Source organism: Semicossyphus pulcher, unplaced genomic scaffold, assembly GCF_022749685.1.
Source record: "Semicossyphus pulcher isolate SPU_LCO1_2020_fin unplaced genomic scaffold, fSemPul1.0.p SCAF_17, whole genome shotgun sequence".
In the NCBI taxonomy this organism is placed as follows: domain Eukaryota; kingdom Metazoa; phylum Chordata; class Actinopteri; order Labriformes; family Labridae; genus Semicossyphus; species Semicossyphus pulcher.
This window is the reverse complement of record NW_027211681.1, coordinates 11074337-11089357: the sequence shown is the minus strand read 5'-3', so window position 1 is coordinate 11089357 and position 15021 is coordinate 11074337. Positions and strand designations below refer to the sequence as shown.

General features: G+C 40.6%; 2 protein-coding genes and 1 long non-coding RNA gene across 3 annotated transcripts; 1 reads left to right on the top strand and 2 right to left on the bottom strand.

Annotated features, from left to right (window-relative positions):
* Positions 1-355: 355 nt before the first annotated feature.
* LOC138595232 (uncharacterized) lies at positions 356-2040 on the bottom strand. Its single transcript, XR_011308461.1, has 4 exons — positions 1892-2040; positions 1224-1373; positions 993-1140; positions 356-908 (listed from the first exon to the last, which is right to left on the bottom strand). It is a non-coding gene; the product is annotated as an uncharacterized lncRNA (long non-coding RNA).
* Positions 2041-2651: 611 nt separating this feature from the next.
* Positions 2652-5488, top strand: rnf11a (ring finger protein 11a). The gene is made up of 3 exons (XM_069665979.1): positions 2652-3065; positions 3320-3492; positions 3761-5488. Exons 1-3 carry the CDS (start codon positions 2970-2972, stop codon positions 3930-3932), a joined length of 441 nt encoding a protein of 146 aa, XP_069522080.1. The 5' UTR covers positions 2652-2969; the 3' UTR covers positions 3933-5488.
* Positions 5489-6064: 576 nt separating this feature from the next.
* LOC138594605 (heme oxygenase-like) lies at positions 6065-9033 on the bottom strand. The gene is made up of 6 exons (XM_069665752.1): positions 8900-9033; positions 8769-8816; positions 8303-8414; positions 7995-8210; positions 7625-7897; positions 6065-7511 (listed from the first exon to the last, which is right to left on the bottom strand). The coding sequence occupies exons 2-6, from the start codon at positions 8807-8809 to the stop codon at positions 7323-7325; spliced, it is 831 nt and encodes a 276-aa protein (XP_069521853.1). The 5' UTR covers positions 8810-8816; positions 8900-9033; the 3' UTR covers positions 6065-7322.
* Between the last annotated feature and the right edge of the window lie 5988 nt (positions 9034-15021).

Below are 15021 nucleotides of genomic sequence, written 5' to 3'. Positions count from 1 at the left end.
CAGGTGTAATCAATATCTGGAGGAGGATGTGTCCTGAAGATGAACACTCTGACTTTTAATCTTATTAATCATTTATATTTGCTCTATACTTACTAACCCTGACTATAATGACATGCCCATCAGCCTCAGATGTGCCTTATTTTATTGCATATTTGAGCATAACAGTATGCTAACATGCTAAACCAACAGGGTAAACACCTCTGACTATATGAATGCATGCAATCAATGAAAATACTTTGTTTTTAAAGTTTTCCCTGAAGAAGTAAAGAAGATACATTGTGACAGTTCAAAGCAGGTTTTACTTTAATTTAAACATTTTGATAAGTGACAAACTTTGGTCACAATGTGCATCGAAATAAAAACAATAAAATGACATAATTTAAAAATCCCTAGCTTTAAAACTTTACAATAAATTAAAGTGCTAAAAGTATAAAAGTATTATAGCTTATAAGAAGCATAAACAAAAGCTTTACACCCTTAATTTAACCAAAACATATCTCTGTCTGAAAAATGAAAAAGTACTTTTCCCACTAACAAAGAACCTCTTTCATGTATAATCAGTGAACAGCATATCCTCAAAGTACGTTTACACAGCTCTCATGGTTATGAGGAATATGCCTGTTTAAGATGTTAATGGCTGAGTCACTGAAAAAGCAAATGTAAAGCTAACTTTGGTTCAGAGTTTCTCAAAGGCACATAAAGGGAAATTGATTAAAAAAAATAATTTCATCAATTCGGGTGCAAGCAAAAAAGATAATGATGAGTGAAGGCCTGAACATGTTGTGCTCACTTGACTGCATCATGTTTCAGTGCAGTTCAGAAGGCCATCTTCATCAAGTGCTTTAATTCCATCCACCTTCTCCAGCGTGGTCCATCTGCTGGGCTGATTCATCCTGCTGCTCTGTCATCTTGAGACAGGACATAACATTAATTTTCTCATGTTTCATAAGGAAGAGAAAATGAAAATGAGTATCCAGATAAAGCTAATGTACCTGTGTTTCATTTAGTCTGTGTTGCAGGCTCAGTTTCCTGCACTGGACCTGTTTTCTCTTCATAATCATAGTCAGTGTCGTCTTCTCCTTGTGACGGTGGAGATTGGGGTTCGTTTGGCACTTGGGGCGGAGGTGGAGCTAGTACACCCTGTTTGGTTGGATATTTCACATTAACATCTTTTAGGGCTCTAACATACGTACATAACTGCAGATTGTGGAGGAGAAGCTTACCTGGTGAAGAGCCTCAGGGGGAGGGTTTGTGTCTTGGGCTGGAGTAGCAGGTATTGCAGCATGTCCAGGGCAGGGGGGAGGACTGGTTTTACAAGGCTGGGATGAAGGACGTGGTGATGGAGGTGGAGGTGGAGGTGGAGGGGCTGTGGCCTAAATGTTTGAAGACTGACATTAGGCCCTCATCCACTAATCTGACAGTGAATTTTCTAATCAGTCATCCTGAAGAGCTAAAATGGTACTGGAATTATCTGTCATTCAGAGATCATGTCATCTGTAGTCATGTAGATCTACGTGGTTAATAACAACAATGTATCACGCATGTTGAGTTTTAAGGCTGATTCAAATATTTTTCATGAAAAAAAGCTAAATAGATCACCACATTGTCAGATTTTTAGTCAAGTGTGTGGGCTACAGGGAATACACGGCTCGGATCCAAGATGTAAACAAAACTAGGGTTAGGGTTATTCTGCATTTAAGGGTCAATAGACTTTTCTATGAGCAGTTACTAACTGAAATCTAAATTACAAACAACAAGCAACATTTCTGTGGCACGTCTGCTGGAAATGTTAAGCTGGCGATCTCAGAATAGCCTACAATACATCCAAAAAATACAATACTTTTTTTTTCATGCAATCTTACGCACGTTTCGCGTTGCCTTTTTCTCTTACCATTTCTCTCTCTGTAAGGTCTTCAAACAAAAAATATACTGGCAGATAATGTTACAGGAGAGGAACAACAGCTACTTTCTCACCACAGACAACTTAAATATACTCAAACGAGTCTTCGTGCATACAGACTAGAGCGTTACTTGCATGACTTGCGCACGCCCACTGCGGGTGACATGCTCCGCCCCCTGAGTCAACAACATTGCTTCATTCGACTGCCAATCCTTCAGATTAAAAGCCTCAACACCTGTTTTATCTTTCAAGAGACAACCCCATTAAGTATAAAAATGAAATTATATTAAAAAAAATGTCCACAACAACAAATTGCTTACCTCTGAACCATAAACTATAGATTTTAACCAAGCACAAGAATTTCCTTCGGGATTAATGAAGTTCTATTCTATTCTATTCTATTCTAATGTAGCTTGGTCGAAACATTTTTTCCTTGAGCCGCCACATATTAGATGACTGTGAGAGAGTAAAGTTAGGGGAGAATTTAAAAAAAAATTGATGACAGTGTTCTTATATTGCGAGTTATATTTTCCTTTATTTTTTACCCTAAGTAGAAATCTGTGCTGTCATGCCAAACATGAAACTAAGGCAATTTGTATGTATTTATCTATTTGTATTACAGCTTTAATAATAATGCAGTAAATACTTAAAAAAATTTGATTTTAAACTATAAAAATGCTTTTATTTTAAAAGTATGAGGAGCACATGATTAAAGGCGGAAGTCAGACATCCTGATGACGATTTTCCGGCTTGTATTTTTTGTAAACACAAGAAGCCAAAATACAACTAGACAAAAAACCACCACGACGTGACGGTTAAAGTCTTTGTCACAAACTGTTTTTTCAGCCACCGAGCAGCTCAGCATTGGATGTTTATTTATCAATCGAGAGACGTCGCTGCTCCTTTTTTACAAGCTCCTCACGAAATGACAAACTATTAGCTAACAGCTAGTGAAGCTAACGTCAAGCCAAACCGTGCAAACGTTAGCCACATAGTTTATCTCGAACTGACGCGTTGCTCAGTGTCTTGTCACTCTCCAGGTGGACTTTCTCATGGTGGTCTCAGATCGATGGGGAACTGTCTGTTTTCACAAGGGGCGGATGACCTGTCGCTGCTGAACGAGTCCGAGGGGGGCAGTCTGCCCGGAGAGCCTCCCCCATACCAGGTAAGCTGCTGGGGCTCAAGTAAAGTATACTCCGGGGATTTCAAAGCACCTACGTCATTTTAACATTTCACCATCATAGCATGCTGTTCATTTGGGTAAGGTCTTGGCGAATTCGCTTTAATTTCGAAGTTACTCTTTGAACATTAACTCTTTATCTATAATGCAACAAATATTTAAACTGGGTGAGAAAAACATCAGTGCATTAGCTTTGGTAGAGCAGTAACGTAACCTCACGTTCCTTCCTTCTTTTCCAGGAGCACCATCAGTCAGCGCCAGTGTACCATCCCAACCCAGGTGAGAGTCGTCTGGTTTATCAGCTCACCGAGGAGGAGCAGATTCGCATTGCCCAGCGCATCGGTCTCATCCAGCACCTGCCCAGAGGCATCTTTGACCCAGGCTCTGACCCCTCTGAGAAAAAAGTTAAAGAGTGAGTCTAAAACAAGCGAATTTTTCATATTTTTGTCTCTCTTTTCTTTGTTTTCAGAAGATTGTTTTAAAGCTTGACAAAACTTTATTCGTAAAATTTGAATAGATAGGTTGTGCACATTGACAAAAATGTATGTTCTAGAGCATGACTATTTGACTGTGATATCAGGAGCTCATATCATAAATGGATTGATGATTCACCTGACCTAATTTTACAAGCATTATCTCCTACTCAGATATTAAAGACTTAGTGTTTTTCTCTCCTCAAGGTGTGTGATCTGCATGATGGATTTTGAGTACAGCGATCCCATTCGGTTCTTGCCCTGCCTTCACATCTACCACGTGGATTGCATTGACCCCTGGCTGATGCGTTCCTTCACCTGCCCCTCCTGCATGGAGCCGGTAGATGCAGCCCTGCTGTCCTCTTATGAAACCAACTGAGCTGCCCCATGATGGCGGCTCCTGCCTAAAAGTAAACTGCACCTTTTCTTAGCCGAAACTGTCCTCGCTGTTCAAACAGGTAGCAAAGGCGGTGTGGCATTATGCAGATGTTTGGAAAGTGTTCAAGGAGGCAGATAGATCTTGAAAGCTGAGCCCTGCAGTATGTTGATTATGTCTAATATGCACCTGTGTGGGCTTTGGAAACTCTTTGCCTTTTACAGAAGGACGACGTGCCAAATCAAGGTAGATGAATACTGAAAGCTGTACACGTAGCAAGTAATTTCACTTTTGTATGATTGGTAGTTTGTTTTATTTGTGATTTTTATGGTAATCAGATGCATGTCACAAATGTGATTTACTTCCCCTTTTCAGAAGTAATGTGCAATATGTTATATCAACTGAGATCATGCAGGAAATTTGTCGTGGTTACATGGACGTCATTGTCAAAAAGTTGGTAAAAACACAAAATGAAGCGACTGTGTTTTTAACTGACACCATGGCCTTACATTTTACAAAACGCAGGCCTCTCGACTGATATGCAATGTTTAGAAAAAACACCGAAAAATAACCAGAAATAAACCTTAAATTAATGCATTTATGTGAACAAAGATTTGCTTTAAAGTCCCACAATGACCATTCATGTCTATGAGAGAACGTGATGTCATCTTCTGAAGAGTGAATCCATTTTATTTTGGTTTTGATGTCTGTGCTGTAGTTATTTTTCTTCTGCTTTTATTGAGGTGGGTCTGTTTTTTTTTTTGCCTTTTCACATGATATGGATCCTCTCCTTTGCTTTGCCTTGAGATTATGTGTCCTTTTTTCATTGTTTACTGTCATTGACATTTACAAAGACAAGATATGCTGTGCAATCCCCCTGAAGCACCTTGGGATACCCCTCATCCGGCACTATGTAGCTTGTGGATATCATAGACGATTGTGAGGTTTGATATTTTTACGTGTGTGATTTCTTTCTTTTCTTTTTGAGGGGATTGTGTAAGGTTACTGGCATGTGAATTGAACCTTGTCAGTTGTGAACCTTGTAGTTACCCCTCTTTTTCTAGTTGTCTAGTCGTGTCGATGGCCTTATTTTTCAGGGGATGTATTTTCAGAGCTTCTGGGTTTGGTCACACAAAATGCTTTTAACATTTGATATTGGACTTGTATTGCTGTGTAATGAAACAGAAGCTACAGTGTTAGACAAGAATGTATTTTGAATGTAGAGCATCATTTCAGCTTATAAAGATCTGGACAGTGTGTGGAAAAGAAGAAGTGACGTTTCTCAGGCTGCTGTGCCTTTTTAAGGTTGAGGTGAGCCAATCCCTGTGAAGTACAATCATTTCTGACAGTTTTCCTTTAGTTGTCCTCTAGGGGGAGACAGATACCAGCACTGTTCTGATTTGTGTCACTATGAAATAGGCCTAACACAATGTGGCCAGACCTACGCGCTGGCTGCTGTTAACAATCATTCTGTGTTTTATTATGTTATCATGTGTGCCACAGGTGCACAGGTTTGAGGAAGAAGATGAAACCACAATTAAAGTGGATACCAAATTTCACACAGTTTTCCATGTGTTTTTTGTCACTGTGACATTTTGTGTTTTTAGAGTTGGACCCTTGCACCACCTCGGCCTGCAACTGAAAATCATTAATACGATCAAGTGTGAATACTTTAAAGGAAGGTTATAAATGCCAAAGAAAAATAGGAAATCTTCACAATTGACAAGATGCTGAAACAATTTGGCGATAACTGGATTGACAGAACATTGATTGATTTTCAATGAATGAAAATTGTTGTTTGTAGCGGCACTTGTTTCCGAAGGTGCTAGCCTGATAAAGAGAATATAATGTTATTTTGCATGTCATAGAAGGTCATAGCAGATGTGTTCATGAATTGTGTAATCATATGGAGAGGGAATCTTTCCCTGTGCTTTACCAGGAAACATTAGTAGACGAGGGCCAAATGAACAGCAGGCACACATTCGGGTGCCAAAACATTAGTGCAAATGTCAACCAGCTGGACACTGAACATCAGCAGTGTCATGCCCCATTACATGAGAAGAGCCTGCATGAGCAGTGCCAACTGTTTTCAACAAAGGTTTTAATAACATGGTTTTATATTTACAGCATCAAAAACAAACATATTGCAAACTTCAATGCACACTTGATAAAACTATTTGTCTGAAAATTATAGAATTCAAAAATAATTATACAGCACATTAAACATATTATACAGTATTTTCTTATTTACAGACACGTCAAAATCTTAGTAAATTATAACCAGGTTTGGGTTTTTCATAGATTTACAGCACAAAGGTTATTAAACAACAAAAACCTTAACCCTGTAAGACCCGGTGTTGCATATTTACAACATCACATGTAGCTGGCCTCACCTCACTATGTTTTTGGACAGTACATTTGTTTTTAGGTCCAACCATCAGGCCGTGACTTTGCACAACATGCAAACATTTCTTCAAGCTCCTCTTCCTGTTTTGATGGACTGGATTTATCAGGATTAAAGTAAGTAAAATGTCTTTAATATTTATGTAACCACTGTGATGTCTAGAACAGGTGGATGTTTAGATATTGTGGAAAAAAACTCAACTTTGTTTTAGAGCTTGTTCTGTCCATGTTGCATTTTTACGTTGGGCTTTAGTGTTAGCAAAATAACCTGTGCACCGCACATATTACATCAAGCCATTAGAGTCCTCACATGTTTAAAAATGACTTAATATAAATAAGCTGTTTGTGTATTTTTACTGACGGCTCTGTAGTGATTAAAAAGACGTGCACATTAAGCCCAAAGCAACTAAACGCGGCGTGTCCAGTGACAGGTGTCAAGAAAGGGGATTTATCAGTCCTATATTGGCACTCTATGGTGGCAAGTAAACATGACAACGTTTCCTCTAACGGGCCAATTAAGTGAAGAAAACACGATGAAGGGATGTCTCAGGTATCCTTCAACAGACAACCGGTGAGTGATTATGATCCATGAAATACTGTGAAGTGGGGTAAATAACAACCCTTCAAACTAACTTGTAGTTGTTCTGTGTAATGTTGCAGTCAATGTGAGTACAGACTCTGTTCCCAGTAAGACCCAACAATGTAAGATAAGTAAGATTAGACATTAATGATCCCCCATTGGGGGAAATTCACTTGGTACAAAAGCTGAAAAGATAGATCATGTTGTATAATCTTTTTTTCTTTTTTAGCTTAAAACTCATGAATACAAAAGATTTTTTTAAATCTTCAATTCCTGCTTTAGAGGTGTCCGACAACATCTAGAAAGTGCAAAATGTTTTGCTCCATTATTTAAAAATAATGGTATTTTTGGGTCTTTCTTGGGTGAACAGCAGCAGACCAATACACAGTATTTGTTGCTGTGTTTTCTCTCTAGAGCGCATAGATTCCCATAGTGACTGTGGCCAGAGCCACAAATACTCCTAGGACCATCCTGAGCAGCGGGCTGGCTTTAAAAACAGTCCCAGAGATCTGCAGTGGCTTTGCCGGTGCAGAGTGCGTTGAATAGTTCTGCCGCGTGTTTTCAGTGACACTCAGCATCCTCTGTAAATCATCAAAGACCTGTAACACAAAGGCAAGAACATCCACCGATAAATGAGAGGGTAAAGGGGACATCTTTATGTCCAGCTGTCCACAAAGTGACATCTTTTTGTTTAAGGCTTCTTGATCTGTACCTGAATGTTGAACTCAAAGGCTCTAACAGCCTCCTCCAGCACACCGTTCCTCTCCTCCTCCGTCAGCTCCACGCTGTTCATCCTGCTGCGGTACAGCTGTTTGAAGAGGTTTGGACTGGACACGCCGGGGAAGGCGAAGAACGACAGACCATCACTAGTCTTCAGCCCCATGGACTTCTGGGCGATCCGACCCAGCACCTGCCCTCCAGACAGGTCACCCAGGTACCGGGTGTAAGCGTGGGCGATCAGAAATTCAGGATTTTCTTTACCAATCTTAAAAAGAAAAGAAAAAAACAAGTGTTAAGAGAGTTATCTCAGTCTCAAACAGCAGAGAAACTGTGTGCAACAACTGTAGGACAAATAAACATACTTGTCTGATTCTGTGGCAGTATCTTCTAGTAGCTGCAGGGACAACAATCTTCTCCCTCCAGTCCTTGCCATAAAAGAACTCCAGGTCTTTCTCGAGGGTCCCCAGCCTGGCCAGCTCAGCAGGGAAGTAAATGGGCGCAACACCGGGGTGGTTGGAGTTCCTGTCCAGTTCTTCCTCCAAGGCCTGATAGACCTCATACAGCGAGCACAGGAGGAGCTGAAGAGGTGGAGGAGGTGTCAGACACTAAGATCACAGCAGTAGCCAATAGCCAAACCATAGCATAAGGCGTGAATAAAGAGAAATGTTACCTTGAACTGTGGCAGGGTGACTTTTCCCCTCTGGAAGCTCAGCATCAGCTCTGTGTTTTCTGCCCTGGTGTGACTGTCCTTTGTCACCTCTTTAATTTGCTCTGACAGATCCCTGCAAAAAACATGAATCATAAAATCAGGTCACTTTTGTTGCCCTTTAAGCTAATGATATGATTGCTACACAAACATAAAGGAAAATATGAGGCTCCAATGTACAGAAGATATAAGATGAGATGTAAATACAATGTGTGAGCCAGTGCACCTATAGGCGCTTATCTAATGCAGGCAACTATCAGCTGCTCAAGCTGTATTAGAAACCCACTTCTGGGCGCTGCAGCACTGATGCAGATAAGCTCAAGTTTGAACAAAATCATCTGAAAGCATTTCACAGATAAAAATGTGCAGAGCTCCGTGGCGAAATGTGAACGAGTTTGGAAGAAAACAAATCACAGCAGCTCATTCTTACCTGCCAGTCATCTGCTCAGCTGCTGTCTTCTTTGTCTCCATTGTGGCCCTGGAAAAAAGGTTTAGACGTTAAAAAAAGATATCGGAAATACCAGAAAGACGTGCTAAAATAAAGTATAAAAAATTGCTCACAAGTCCGGATGTCCTGTAGATTTATCTGTTTGGTCTATATCCACATTGATTGCCAATTTGCTCTCCAGATGTCCAGCACAGTTTGTTCTCTGTGTGCCAGCGGTCTTCTCCTCTTTTTATACAGTCCTCCCATGTCTCCTCCTTCCAACGGAATGAAAACAGGAAACCAAACCTCAGTTGGCCGGAGCTTAACGTGATACAGCAGCTTCCACAAGATTTGTAGGAGGGACTGAGAGTTAACATGATTCAGCGACTTCGAAACAAAGTTATACAATTGCTGAGGGAGGAGCTATGGGACTCTATCATGAGACAGCAGAGAGACTGAGGCAGCGCTAAACGTGAGTCAGCAGCTTTATGACAAAGTCCAGATCCGTGACCGACATGGTGTTCTGAAAATGGAATGAGCACATGCTTTTAACTCGTTGTGAGGTGGACAAAGACTGATATGCCAAGAGCGTAGAATAAGGGTAGGGGCGACAGAGTCATTTCCCTACCAATATTCAGCTTCGGCTAATAAGTGTCGACCAATATTTTGGCTGGAAATTAAAATATAATTATGCTGATCCGTATCAACCTCCAGGTGACTCACTTACGACACAGTCGTCACTCTGTTAATGTTCACAGAGACTTTAGACTGCAGTTTATGTTATAAACTTCAGTGGAAAAACCTCAGTTATAGTTACATCATGTCATAAACATAATCACATGTTTTCGTTCCGCGCACGTACTTCTGTCCATTCTCTCTCTGTCTCTCTCTCTCTCTCTCTCTCTCTCTCTCTCTCTAAAAATAAAAGCTCTGACATGCCACGAGACGCATCACTGTGCAGGGAGTATTGATAATATGATAATTACCGGATAGACTCGCTGTTTGCACAAATTAGTCACTGGAGCAGAGAGAGACAAACAGGTAGGAGAGTTCATACACAGACAGTCAGGATCCCTTGTCCAGCTTAAGTGTTTTCCAGGCATGGGGATGGCCTTCAACTGGCAATTATAAAATCTAAAAAAGACGCTTTTTGGCAAACAATAAAAAGCGAATCGCCCTTATTATGGTGAAATATGGATACTTCATCATTCTGTCAGGGGGCATAAGTACAATTCTCTCTTTCATTTGATTTGTGCAACATTACGACTACAATGCAAAAGATAGCGCTTGAAATATTGGTAAAATGTGAAATTTAAGCAGGAAGCACCACTCATGTGGTGTTTGAATTTAACAACTAATAATTTGGGGGATTTTTCAAGTGCCTAAAACGCCCCAGTTCACAGAAAACAAAGGGTTGGACCATCAGGCGCGCACACACACACACGCACACACACACACACACTCTGTGTCCCCACTTGTAATGAGGCTAAACCCACGCCTTTGCCTTTGACAAACGGTTCTATAAATTAACGTTAGTTTTTAGCCAAATTTTAAACAGTAGCTACCTTTAGTAACCGTTAACTTTTTATGTAACCCCAAAATGTTGACCAAAGACTTTGAACTTGCAACTCCTCGACTCCTAGTTTCTGTTCGGAGCTAACGGATACATCCTGTCCATCCTGTGTTTCTGTTTATTTGTTAATACAAAAAGACTGGAAAACGGGGGAGGCTGATATTTGTGATGGACCAGACAGTCTCAAGTGCATTCGGTATTTTTAGTAACATTTAAGCCCGACTTCCTTAAGCCCTTAAACGTTTATTGTTTGCTCTGTAGGCTTAGCGGGCCTTCACTCACCTGTGTTAGCACTAGCTAGATTATTAGCTAAGTAAGCGCTTGTTAGCTTGTACCTGTATTTTGCTTGGGCCAGTGGCCTACTTTCAGGTAGAAAACTACCACAACAACAACAAACTCTGATGGATTCAGACATGATATCAAAGCTAAGTAAACTTGAAATCCTGCTTAAACTGTATTATTTCTGAAGTAACACTTAATTTTCCTTTTACACTTTCTTTTTGTCACAGCTGGCGCTCATAATTCATTGATGCAGCAACTCAATCACTGCGCCTCTTCCCCCTAGGAGGATGCTGAGGAAGAATTAGTGAGTGGACGCAGCAAGAGGGAGAACAAAAAGTCCTACAGAGACTTGAAGATGGATGCAGAGGAGCTGGAGGGACCGTACTCAGATTTTGAGGCAGGTATCACCAAGAGGCTTTACGAGGTGGCCTGCACTGGTAGTGAGATGAATTTCTTCTCTATCTGTGTAACATCAATCTTCTGTAGGAATATAACAAATAGCTGTAATACATTATGATATGTCCGCTTGGCATATACAGTATATTGGCATCTATATTGTGCTAGGTTTTCTTGCAGTGTTAGGTATATGTGAACTTTGAACTCTTCTGCTTTGTGGCACTTTGTGTCAGCCTTGTTCATTTTATGGCTTTGTTTGAAACTGTATTGGGTTCAGCCAATGCGCTTTAGGACAAGCTGTTCCAAACCCTGTGAAGCAGACAGCTTATGTAATGTAGCAAATGTATACAGTATATAACCCATTAAATGTTGACCCTGAAATTAGGTGTATGCCCTAATCTCTTAGACAGTTATTATGTTTTTATATAATTGTGCCCAACATATCTTGCATTGCAAAATATACCATGTTTGTAATGTGATTAGATTTAATTCTGATCGTATTTTGTTAGCGTATTATTCACCCTTCTTTTCAGGAACCAAAAGCCCTGCTCAAGGAGAAAAGGCAAAACTCTGGTATGGTGCTTTTATCGTATATATATATGTACGGTTATTGGTCGCTGAAAATGTTTTTAATCTCTCCACCATGGAAGCTAGGGTTTATCATTAATTGTCGACTATGAATACATGACATATTTCAGGTAATGGTGGAGCTGAGGCTGAATTTTACAGAGCTGAATCTTCTGGCCTCTTGCCTGCTTTCCCAGTCAGTGAGTCACAAAATAGATTAAGAGAAGAAGAAGAGGTGAGGGAACATTATAACACGGGGTTCAGTACATTTCACTCTAATTTGTTACGTTTGTTTGTTGGTGTTATTGTAAGAATCTTTCTTCCAGGATCAGCAAGACAAGTTGTTGCACTCATGTTGCACAGCAGAGGGCAGCATTGAACAAGTTATCATCCTTTTTGGTGCTCAAAGTTTATTTGTGCTTTTATTTCTAATGTTCATTATATTTAATATCTCTATTTCTCCCAGGCAATTCAAAACTCATTATCGGAGTACTGGGTGTGTCTAGATAACCAGCACGACATGGCAGATTCTCCGGTTACCAGACCTACCAGCCTTCCTGCAACTCCAGTAACCTACAGGCCTTGTTCGTTAATACCTGCACTGGGATCTGTTGTTAATCCCATGGTACCTTGCCCCATGACTGACACATGTAGTCCCATTAGTTCTATGTGCAGTCCCATTGGTTCAGCCTGGGACACACTCAGATCTGCATCCAGGAGTCCTGGAAGCTCTGACCGGGGTCCTGTAAGTGCTGCAGCTCACCTACACCTGTTGGGAGAATCCTTGTTCCTGATTGGACAACATCTTCAGGAGACAAATGTGAGTATTCAGTTCTCCCTGAACCCATAATGTGACATGTCACCATCTTATTTTGTTACCCTTTTAAGTTGATAGATGAAGGGTGTTATTCCTGGAAGGCACAGTGAGCTAACGAGCAAATACATATAGCGCCCTCTGGTGACAGGTTTTTCTCAGGTAAGCGACACACACGCCCCTAGCCATCCACGTGACCAGGCCACCTTCTTCCATTGCTCCTTGGTTCAGATCTAATGCTCATGTGCCCATTGTAGGCGTTTTACAGCAGTGGACAGGGGTCAGCATGGGCACCCCGACTGGTCTGCGGTTACGCAGCCCCATACACAACAAACTGTGATTAACTGTGTGTTCTGACACCTTTCTATCAGAACCAGCATTAACTTTTTTAGCAGTTTGAGCTACAGTAGCTCTTCTGTTGGATCGGACCACACAGGCGAGCCTTCGCTCCCCATGTGTATCAATGAGCCTTGGCCGCCCATGACTCGGTCGCCGGTTCACTGGTTTTCCTTCCTTGGACCACTTTTGGTAGTTACTGACCACTGCAGACTGGGAACACCCCACAAGAGCTGCAGTTTTGGAGATGCTCTGACCCAGTCTTCCAGCCATCTTATTTGGCCCTTGTCAAAGTCGCTCGCATCCTAAAACTTGCTCATTTTTCTTATTTTCAACACCTCAACCTCAAGGACAAAATGTTCACTTGCTGCCTAACATATCCTACCTACTGACAGGTGCCATTGTAACAAGATAATCCGTGTTATTCACTTTAATGGTCAGTGGTCATAATGTTATGGCTGATGTTGTTTCTTACTATGAGGTACACAAGACAAATTGCATTGTTAGAAGTTTATTGTGAACTATTATTTCCAATGCCTTTTTTAAACCCTTGTATGGTACTGACTGCGGTCAATATATTCAAAGCTGTTATGTCCTACCATATTTTGAAAACTTGCTGCTTGATGTTGGTCTGCTCCAGTATTGACACAAACGTATGGCTCTAGTCTCTCTTTATATGCATTCAAGACTAGAAGAGTGCAGGATAAATAACGGCTCTTATTTAGACTCTGGAGAACACAAAGAGCATTAGATACATTAAGAGATGATAATTACCTTCCATTGTGTCTCTGCAGAAAACCGTGAGCATGTCAATTAGCTTGTCCCTGCTCTTGGACTCACTGCTGTGTGCCCTGGCTCCTCTGATCTCCCTCACCTCACAGATACCAGAGCTGAGGAGCTGCACGCAACACACACTGGTGAGAGATGCAGGCACATGAGTGAAAGTATTATTCTGTCGGGATGTGTTAACATCTGTTTTATTTTATATGTTTCAAGGCCTCCACTCTGGAAAATATTTCCTATATGATGCCTGGGCTTTGAGATGATGGAGACCCCACTAGCAGTTTGCTGCACTTCCTGATATGATGAGACCCAATAGGTCAGTTTACACTTGAAAAATAAGTGTGAAATATATTTTGTTCTAAAAGAAATTTTGTTTGCAATCTAGAAAATATTTTTGTTTGAATTTATGTAATTTAAAAATGTAACTTACCAAGTTAACTTTAGTTTGCCAGGCTACTTTCTTGTTTTGAGTTTATTATGTCACATTTTTTAATGACCAGAAAAAAAAATTCTGTGTAACTAGACACATTTAAAATGTCCATTTCTAATTTTCTGTTTCGCACTGGTGCTGGAAAAGCACAACATAGATTTAATGGGTAGTCTCTGACATATTGTTGTACTTATACTCCAAATACAGAAGTTTGCATAACTTAACTTTAAGCAATGTAACTGTATCTTTGGCACCTCTGGTGATGAATTTGACTCACAAAAGCCTCTTTTCAATTTCTCTGAAAACTATAAGCCAAGAGTTATGAATGAGTTAAATGTTTTTGTATTCTCTCGTTTATAGCATAGGTGCATCCAAAACTGCAATATGGCCCATTAACTGGTGTCAGGCTATGTACTTAGAGAGTCATTTAAAGTGTTATGTGTTACTAACTGATCACAGATTAACACTTACAGTTAATTACATACAGTTGTTATTGAAAGATAATTTTGAGGTGGTCTTTAATTGCTCTAGTCTCTAAAATCAACCACAACTTGAATTGATTTATGAGGGAATACGTGTAGTAAGTCACAGGCTCTGACAGCGTGATGCTTAAGTCCACACACATCATGTAGGATGAGACTGCAAAGTATTGTTTTGTGAATGCCCATCCGAAGCAGAGTGACGATCCTCTTTGATTAACTTCACATTGTAATCTTGTCATGTCAGTGTCCTGCCATACATCCTTATTAGCGTTGACCACTGCAGATCTAAACATTTTACATGCATATTTTAACAGTCATTAACTCTAAGGATTATAGATCCTGACAGACGGCTCATTTGACAGTTATGCATGAGTTTTGACACTTCAAGGGTGTGGTAGAAAAAACCAAGGCAGAATGATTCACATGTGCCCCGGGATACACCTCCTCCGCCCTATCGTGGAATGCTTTGCAGGCTGCAGACAAAGAAACCTGTTGTGCACGCAAAACTACAGTGTGTTTATATGTGCATGTGTTCATAATTGGGAGTGGTGAGACAGGTAGCTCTCTGAGACTGCGAACCTCACCTGCGTAGG

Excerpts from the sequence above, each read along its gene's own strand:
- rnf11a (XM_069665979.1), top strand. The coding sequence starts at position 2,970 with ATGGGGAACTGTCTGTTTTCACAAGGGGCGGATGACCTGTCGCTGCTG. Across the intron at positions 3,066-3,319 it reads GAGAGCCTCCCCCATACCAG|GAGCACCATCAGTCAGCGCC; the intron begins GTAAGCTGCTGG and ends CTTCTTTTCCAG. Across the intron at positions 3,493-3,760 it reads TCTGAGAAAAAAGTTAAAGA|GTGTGTGATCTGCATGATGG; the intron begins GTGAGTCTAAAA and ends TCTCTCCTCAAG.
- LOC138594605 (XM_069665752.1), bottom strand. The coding sequence starts at position 8,809 with ATGGAGACAAAGAAGACAGCAGCTGAGCAGATGACTGGCAG. Across the intron at positions 8,415-8,768 it reads GCTGAGCAGATGACTGGCAG|GGATCTGTCAGAGCAAATTA; the intron begins GTAAGAATGAGC and ends TGTTTTTTGCAG. Across the intron at positions 8,211-8,302 it reads TCACCCTGCCACAGTTCAAG|CTCCTCCTGTGCTCGCTGTA; the intron begins GTAACATTTCTC and ends CCACCTCTTCAG.